At 39.4% G+C, this 9,425-nt stretch overlaps 1 protein-coding gene across 1 annotated transcript in view; it reads left to right on the top strand.

The window, feature by feature from the left end:
* Positions 1–1,506: 1,506 nt before the first annotated feature.
* LOC144201179 (sodium channel protein type 5 subunit alpha-like) overlaps positions 1,507–9,425 on the top strand; it is a 59,089-nt gene continuing 51,170 nt past the window's right edge. Inside the window, exons 1-3 of the mRNA XM_077723609.1 lie at positions 1,507–2,054; positions 7,582–7,888; positions 9,220–9,338. Coding sequence (XP_077579735.1) covers positions 7,622–7,888; positions 9,220–9,338 — 386 coding nt within the window. The 5' untranslated portion in view covers positions 1,507–2,054; positions 7,582–7,621. The remainder of the gene's footprint in view (positions 2,055–7,581; positions 7,889–9,219; positions 9,339–9,425) is intronic.

Below are 9,425 nucleotides of genomic sequence, written 5' to 3'. Positions count from 1 at the left end.
TGCCGGGGTGAGGGGCAGGCAGAGATGGTCTGATCCAGCAAGGTGAGGGAGGGTTGTGGCTCTATAAGCATGTTTGATATTAGAATAAACATGGTCTAGAGCAGGGGTGTCAAACTCCCTTTGGTCTGCGGCCCGAATACAGCTTAATTTGAGATCAAGGGGGCCGGACCAGTAAACTCATTGCAAAATTACATAGAACTAACAGTAAGCCCACTTTTTTCCTTTGTATTAGTCACTAATACTAATAATTAGTGCAAAGAATGCGTAAATTATCAAAATGTTTATTAACAGATTTTTCCTTTAACATTATGAACAATATATTATGAACAAGAGAATAACATAAGAACATAAATAAATGTCAATTCATGTTGTCTGCACGTACTAAAACACGGTGCCCCTAGCGGATAATACAAGAACTACATTTTTTAAAGAAAATTCATTTTTTTAATACAATGCAGCTTTCTTCCCCGGGCCGTACCAAACCACCAGACGGGCCGGATCCGGCCCGCGGGCCGTATGTATGACACCCCTGGTTTTACCGACTTTGAAAAATATTTAAAAGATATTAAAGAGAAAGAAGTTTAAACACTTTTTGAAATCTAAAAAAATGTATTTATGGTGTTTTTAACCCATCTATATTTTTCTGAAATCCAAAAGAAACAATATATTACTAATTTTACTACAATTATTTAAACTTTTCTGCTTTTATTTTTAATTTAAATCAATCTATATTTATAAATACAATAGTTGGTGTTTTTCATTTTATTAAAAATGACTAAAATAAATATCTAATGTTTTCCCCAATTTGATTTTTTTAAATACCTGTCTTCAGCAGCCCCCGTGACCCAAGTGAGGATAATGTGGTTCAGAAAATGAAATATTGTTTTAAATACTTTTAAACACCCAAAGAACAGAATACTTCCTATTAAGAGGATCAAAATTAGAAGTCAGCGGAGATAGGCTCCTGCACCCCCTGCGACCCGAATGAGGATAAAGTGGTTCAGAAAATGAGATGAAAAAAATTGAATTTGCATAAATCTTGGTCTACTATGAATGTTTTATAATAGGAGCGTTACGTTAGTATTACGGCATTGACACTGCCGCTAGCACATTATAAGCATTTTTTTCATTACACTCTTCTTCATGGATATTCTCGTTGATACTCATTGATTCGCAACAACGTAACGCGTAACGTTTAAAAGTGGTGAAGTGACTAAAAACGGCACACATTTTCATGTATGTTGACTTTTAAATTCGGAGCATGGCTCTCTAGGATTAACATTTAAAAGATATGAATTGTTTATGGCTCTTTCCATCAAAAAGGTTCCCGACTCCTGATTTACAGCGAGCGTTTTTTCTATGGTCCATAACTGGGAAGCCATGTAATGTTTACTCGTTTGTCCGCTAGAGAGCGCAGTGGGGCTGCGCCTCAGAATATTCACAGTAGTATTGACAGTTTTTGAAAGCTTTCGATTGTGACACCGCGGGGCACAGAGATGGGGTTCATGTGTTTAATACGTTTAACGCCCCAGGTCAAGACTGCAACATAAATGATTCTCTTTAGCCCCGGGGCCAGTGCGCTGTCACTGGGGCCCCAAATTGTAATCACTAGGCTGCCTATAGACGCAGTATATAATTAATCCTCTGTGTCCCAGCAGGACCCTCCTCCCTGGGGTCCCTGCCATCCATGCCCAAGGCCATCATACAACGGCACGTCCTGCACACGTTCAGTGGTAAGACACTCTTAAACTTCTGTGATCTTAGCGATGTTGGATGTTGACAGTGAACATGAAAACATGGACATTGTGCACGTGACCGGTTTAACTATGTTTATCATGTGATTAGTGGACCGGCAGTCTAGAACTTTTGGCCGCGCAATTGAGGATTGAGAAACACTCTTCTACCATGTTTTCTGGAGTTTTGGTGCCGCACGAAGCAGAATAAACCCTGAAAAAGAAGGCATGGATTTTTCACGGGGGGTTCGGCTCCTACTTCTTCTGGAACCCGTACGATTTAACTATGAAAATAATGCTTCATGTATCAGAATTTCATTGGTAAGTTAAATGCTGTTCAGCCTTTTTATGCTTTTATTATCTTTTTTAAGTATACTGCTAGTGCTATAATAAATATAAAAACAAATTTCATAATAACACAATATACATTATTCAACTATGTGATACAGTTCTAAACAGTTCCCAGTAATATGCGATTTTTAAACATGAATTGACTAAAAACATCTGCACCTGAACATTAACAGAATGATGTGCAAGCATAACATGCATACTTTGCTGTTATGAGAGAACAAGAAAGAATGTATAGTATATTTAAACGTCAGTCAGCAATATATGATTTGCATTCAATGATGGATTTGATTGTCTGCATCTATAGCTGTATGGATGCTGACCCATAGCAAGCAGGAACTCTCATTTCGGGGAAATCACCTATGCCAGGGTGGCCCGAGCGACGAGTAGTTATCGCATTGGCTTCACAGTTTTGGGATCAAGGGTTCGATCACAGATCATTCCTCACAGTGTTGAGTTAGCATGTTCTCACCAGGCATGCGTGGGGTTTCCCCGGGTACTCCTGTTTCTTGCTACATCCCAAAAACAGGAATTGTAGGCTGGTTGAACACTAAATCAGGGGTAAGGAACCTATGGCTCGGGAGCCATATGTGGCTCTTTTGATGGGTGTATATGGCTCTCCGCGAACCTGTGCCATAAAATATGGGAACCGCTGGTGAGAGACCTAAGTCCCGAACGCACCAATGGGAGCGTCACGCCGGCACTGCGCCGAAACTATCTCTAGCGCCTTTCTTAAATCATAATTTTTCTTCATTAGAATCTTCTACATGCATCATCTCATTGATAATCATTGATTAGCAACAGGGAAATAATGTTCTCAAAAGAATTCAGACTTTTTTTTTACTTTCAAAGTGGTGAAATGAATAATAAATGCTCACATTTTCATGTCTTTTTACACAAGGGATAATGTTTGAAAACATGAATTGTTTATAGCTCTCTACGTCAAAAATGTTCCCGACCTCTGCTCTAAATTGACCCTAGGTGTGTGTGAATGATTGTGCGATTGGCTGGCCACCAATGCAGGGTGTCCTCCGACTGGTGCCCATGGGGTGGGTTCCAGCACACAGAGAATAAGCGGTTCGGAAATTGACTAATGCTGAATGGTGAGGTGTGTGAAAATGTTTTATGTTATGTACTTTGTATCCAGCTTTTCATTTTATATTTCCTCAAACATAACTGCATGACTACAGATAAAAGACTGTTTTTAAATTTAACAGTGAATTGCATTTATAGCTTTGTTTTTAATTGAACTATAGTCATGAATTTAACTCTGGTCTTTTTGTTATTATATTTTATTTTTTTACTCGACTGTTAGCACGTAACTACTGCAATTATCCTGAGAGGTTTTGATTATTTTAAGTAGGTCATCAGTTGGTTGGTCAGAGCGAAGCCCATATTTAAAATGACTCAATATCAACCATTTGATTGCCATTTGTCGTGATGATTTTTAACGTCCACATACAGCAACTTTAATGAAAAGATGGTGTCAAGTAATTCTTCATTAAGGGAAATTCAGGCTTTCCAGTTAACACGAAGAGACTAATCAGCATGTGAGAAAGACAGCAAACTCAAGCATTTTAAACAAAGTAAGTGAAATTCAATTTCTGTTACCCTGGCAACTGAGTCTTTAGATTTGACCAGGTTTTACTTAAATAACCACTCCGATTTTCCTTGTCTCCACCCTCTTCTAGAACCACACACCATTTTATTTCCAATTCGATTAGCAGGCAAAGAGAATCCCTATTAAGTAGCCTGTCAGTACAATTCTTCTTTTTAAGGAATCACAAATCCTGACTGGAAAAAAAAGATTGGTTCAATGTGCATATTTTTTATGTCAATGAGTTTTATTATAATGAGTCTCAGTTAAGCAGCCCGGTGGCGTGAGTGATTAGTGCGTCGTCCTCATAGCTCTGGGGTCCTGGGTTCAAATGTAGGTCATGTCCATCTTTGTGGAATTTTGCATGTTCTCCCTGGGCCTGTGTGGGTTTCCACTGAGTACTCCAGTTTCCATCCATATTCTAAAGGCATGCATGATAGGCTGATTGGACACTCTAAATTGTCCCTAGGTATGGGTATGAGTGTGCATGTTTGTCCGTCTCCTTGTGCCTTGCGATTGTCTGGCCACAATGTCAGGGTGTTCCCCCGCTTCTGGCCAGGAGACAGCTGGGATTGGCTAGTGACCCTAATGAGGTTAAAGCGGTTCAGAAAATGAGATGAGATGAGATGGGTCCCAGTCAACATAATGAAAATGTCTAGCTTCTGCAGCCCCAGCGACCTTACCCTGAATATTATGTCAGTTAAGGGGTCTTGCCTGGGATGGCGGACCAGTGGAGAAGCACTATACAAATTCGTCATACGCAGCTGAGGGTATGATGACTACTAGGCTTTTTGTCAAGTCAATGATGACGACAATGCCTATGTCTGATGCTTTAATAAGCCGGAGAAAATGGATGTGTGGATTGGCATTAGGACTCCAGTAATCCCTCGAATATCGCAGACATTGTAGACCAGACTTGGGTTGATAATAAAAAAAAAGTGAAGTTGGATGACCTCTATTATTTCTACCATGCTAAATGTTTTCGTGCCTATCCAAAGATACAAGTACACAAACATAATTATCAGAAAGTGTATTTATCAAATGCTACAGTTCTAAGTATATGAAAATACAGAAATGTATGAATATGCCGAGAGGGTGTCTGTCCTCGGCCACAAAGTCCTCGCCGATAGGGATGGCGCTCTCGGCCTCAAAGTTGCCGCCGTTCTCGGCCTCAGAGCTTCCGCCGTGAGGGTCCCTACCCTCGGCCTCAAAGTCATTGCCGGGAGGGTCCCTACCCTCGGCCTCAAAGTCATCGCCGAGAGGGATGCCACCCTAGGCCTCAGGGTTGCTGCCGAGAGTGTTCCTACTCTTGGCCTCAAAATTCTCGCCGAGAGGATCGCCACTGTTGGGGCCCTAACCTAAAGGATCACCGCCATCGCGGCATGGAATGTAGAATGTAGAATAGGGCCCAAATGCAGGGAAGCAGGCCATGGACGTAGAAGGAGTGTTCTACCAACTTTAATAACTGAGGCAGGACTCTTCAGAAAATAACAAGGACTTGTCAATAAATAACAAAATCAAGCCTGACATGGTAAACACGGGGAAACAAGGAACATGGGACATTAAGCATGCATGGCAACGAGTCATGAAGCAAATATAGCAGATAATCCGACAATAACGAACAACCACATGGGGTTAAAATTAACAAACAAGGGTTGATCACAAAGTACACGCAGCTGGTTACAAGAGGAAGGGAAGCCCAAAGGGACAGAATTGGTGAAAAACACACAGACAGGACACAAGGAAAAAGTCATAACAAAACCAACTAACCCTAACACTATCAGCGAGGTACAGCTTTGTGTTCGGGATGAAACAGTTTAAGAACCAGTCCTTTGTGAATGCTTTCGTGATCAAGGCCTAATGGTTGCTCATTCAGTAGACATGAAGCAAGACTTTGTTCCTTTATCTTAAAGCATAAGTATGATCGAACTTGTAGATCAAGGCTGGCTTTACCTTGAAGCCAAATGGCAACGCGATGGTGCCCCTCATGACCACACTTCCTTTCAGTAAATGCTTTGTGTGAACTTCTTTGCACTTGAGGCAGATCCAGAGATTCCCAAAACGAATTTGGCTACCATCCAGCAGCGGACCGTGCATTTAACACGGCAGACTTCAGTAGTGTTCCGTCTGATTCAATACATCCCTTAATAACTATTTTATGGCTATAAAACCTTTACGGCAGCTACAGCTGCAACGCGCAACAAAGCATCAATAATAATCTAATAAAATTGCAATATTATTTAGCATTATAGCCACATTCTAATAAAATGTAAAACGATTTCACTCACCAAAAAAAACGTTTTGCATTTTGCAATCTATGGTGTAGTCTGTGGTCTAACCCCCTGACCCTGCTGCAAAAATACAAACTATCACTCTGTCCAATGACACTGTTGCTAGACGTATAAGTGACATTGTTGATGATCTTAAAGAACAGCTGTTAGATAAACTCAAAGACAAATGTGTTGCCTTACAATTTGATGAAGCAATTGACAGTAACAAAGAACATTTGTTTATTGTTTATGTACGTTTCGACATGAAAAATTCCCTGTGCGAGTATCAACTTTTTTGTAAATACATCAGAGACAGACCCACAGCTGAAGAGCTCTTCAAAATGCTAGACTGCTTCCTGACTGAGAATGGGCTAAACTGGGAGAGCTGCAAAGGTGTTTGCAGTGATGATCCACAGACCATGGCAGGAATGAGATAAAGAATTTGGACTCTCATCAAGACCTCCTCACCTAATGCTGAGTGGACACTGTTATACACAGAGAAGCACTGGTATCAAGGCATTCTCCCTCTGAATTAAGTGAGGTTATAACTGATACTTTAGGTGTAGTCACTTTCATAAACACCAGACCACTAAAAACAAGAATCTCCTCTGCTATCTGTGAGGAGATGGGAGCTGCACACCAAGCTGTGCTGTTTCATAGTGAGGCAAGGTGGCTCTCCCGAGGTTTTGAGCTTAAAGAGGAGATAAAAATATTTTTGGAGCAGGTGCATCAAGTAAGAAGTTGCAAGAAAGTTTAGTGATGAGAACATTTTGATGAAACTGGCATACCTGACTGATATATGTAGAAAGCTCAATGAACTAAATCTACAACTTCAAGGGAAAGATCAGCGCCTCTTTCAGGTCACACACAGTTCTTTCACTGGGAAGCGTGCGTGTGTGGCAGGCGACTTGAGGAAGGAAATACTGAGTCATTTGAGAACCTTTAGGAATTTGTTGACTCCATAATGCCACCTCGGGTGAGGCGAGATGTTTTCTTCTTCTTAGGGGGGGCGTGACAGAAAATAATTGAGAAGCACTGCTCTAGTGGTAGACGAAAAGATAAAGACTATTTCTAAAAGTTGTAGCTGCCTTTGTTTATGTAGCCCACGGGATTCTGAGCTCTAGCAACCTAATTCGCTGACTGATGGATGGTCATTGTAGGAGAAATCAAAACAGAATCAAAATAACCTTTACAGGCTAACATTACTTTTCAAATTGAGGAATTTAGGCTTAATTGTTGAAGAATGTGTTAGGAGTATTTCCAAGAAACATGTTTCTTTAACATATAATATTAGGGCTATTTATTGACATAATTTCATATGGCTCATATTATCTGAGCCTGCTGACATTAAATCTAGTTTAATATAAATAGGTGACCATCTTAAACAGTCTGATTCTATCACTGACCAATGACTTATAGTATATCAGTGACTATTAAGAACTGAAAAAAATGTAATACATCCCCAAAGCATTCCTTCCATCAAAAATACAGTATACTTTAACACACTGAGAATGTAATGCATGCAGTTAACATGTCCACCCAAACCTGTCATTTTGTCTCTATTAATTACCTAAACTGTTATTGCACTTTCACTTAATGTCATTATATATCCACTCCTCCTACCCAACTCTAGCTTTAAGTAAACTCTAGTACAGAAGAATCAGGATGAAAAGATGGCAGCCATGCTGTTACCAACGGGTCCTGATGCCTTGCGGCTGTTTACTCGTGAATCCTTGGCTGCTCTGGAGCAGCGGATTGCAGGGGAGCAGGCCAAGAATGCAAAGGTTTGCAGGGAGACTCACAAGAACGTGGAGTCATCCAAACCCAGGGCCGACTTGGAGGCAGGCAAGCAGCTGCCCCGCATATATGGGGACATCCCATCAGAGCTTGTTGGGGTGCCACTTGAAGACATCGACCCATTTTATTTCAAGAACAAGAGAGTAAGTATCATTGTGTGGCAAATATACCAGTGTAAATTCTTTTTTTTTAACATTGCACTTCGGAATGCTAAGAAACCTTTTTTAAAGTCCAAATTAAAATTTTCATAGGTCTGTCTGTACAACTTAACCATTAACACATTTAAAACCCTCAAATTGAAATAAGAAGTATCTCGATAGGAAATATTTACATTAAAACTTGTAGCTATATGGTCATTGATTTGTTAATTTTGGATGTTATGGAGTAACCAACCCTTTGACCCACCTGTTTCCCTACCAAACTCATGAATAATCTTCCTACAATGCATGGCGATTTTAAATATTTGATGATAGGAAGACAGATGTAAACAAAAATAAATAATTATGTTAATAATAATGTCAATAATAACCCTTTTCAGATATACATTTTGTAGATCGAAACATTGAGTAGTAGAGCGTAAGCTGTTATCTCACCCTGCATTTTTCATATTTTGATTTGCTTTGTTGGCAGATCTGAGCCATTAATGTGCTGCTTATGGATTAGCCACAGATGACAAAATATTTAAATAAATGCAACATCTGTTGTGCAAAGGTTTCAGGCTGCTTTGCTTTGGGGTTGCCTCCATTATTTTCCCTAGCATACCGCTTGTTTTCTTGGGAGTATAATTACTCGAGCCGTAAGTTTATGAACATACTAGACTTAACACTACTTTACGACTGATTGATCATTCTTGCATAGTGAGATACAGAGTTTAGTGGAAAAGATTTTTTTCTTAGTTTTAATGAATACAGACATTTCTACATATGCACACATAAAAAAAAAACAGTTAGATTTGAGAGAGAATTTGACAACAGCCTGAGTCAGTATTAGGCTTACAGCTTAAGCTTCAATTACACTGTCAAAGAAAGTAAAATGACAATACAGTCATGTAATTATTTCATGGCTGAAAAGTATAGAATAAATTGTTTCTCAGTATATTCTCAGAATTTGTACCACATTTGTTGGTTGTCTAGTAACACTCACGTACTGGTTACTCAGGACACGTGAAGGGTTGTTGTAAAATAATTTTGGAAAAATGTTCATATTGTCCAGATTTTAGGAACTTCAGGATGCAGTTACAGCCCACCAAAGCTAAAATTATAAATTCTTTGTAATAATATGTAAAATAATGCTGCATATGTGATTCGAATGTTGAAAATGTACTATTTTCTTATTATACCTGAACCTCAGTTTTGAAAAGTGGATTGTGGTGACTAATTTTCCTCTGCCGGGTCACATCTATATTTTTATGTCTCATGTTAAAATTGGTTTACAAAACAATTAATCATATTTTTGTCTCTTGTATCCTTCACAGACTTTTATAGTACTTAACAAAGGCAAGGCTATCTTCAGATTCAGTGCCACATCTGCGCTTTACATATTCAGCCCCTTCCACTTCATCAGATCAATGGCCATCAAAGTTTTAGTACATGCATATCCTTTGAGTTTTGTGATATTTGTGATAAAAATTCTTTGCATTGCACTCATACACTGTTCATTGTTGAATGTTTGTTAATGTGA

Source organism: Stigmatopora nigra, chromosome 9 (genome assembly GCF_051989575.1).
Source record: "Stigmatopora nigra isolate UIUO_SnigA chromosome 9, RoL_Snig_1.1, whole genome shotgun sequence".
Taxonomy (NCBI): Eukaryota; Metazoa; Chordata; class Actinopteri; order Syngnathiformes; family Syngnathidae; genus Stigmatopora; species Stigmatopora nigra.
Note: the sequence above shows the minus strand (reverse complement) of the source record. Positions and strands in the feature narration are given on the sequence as shown.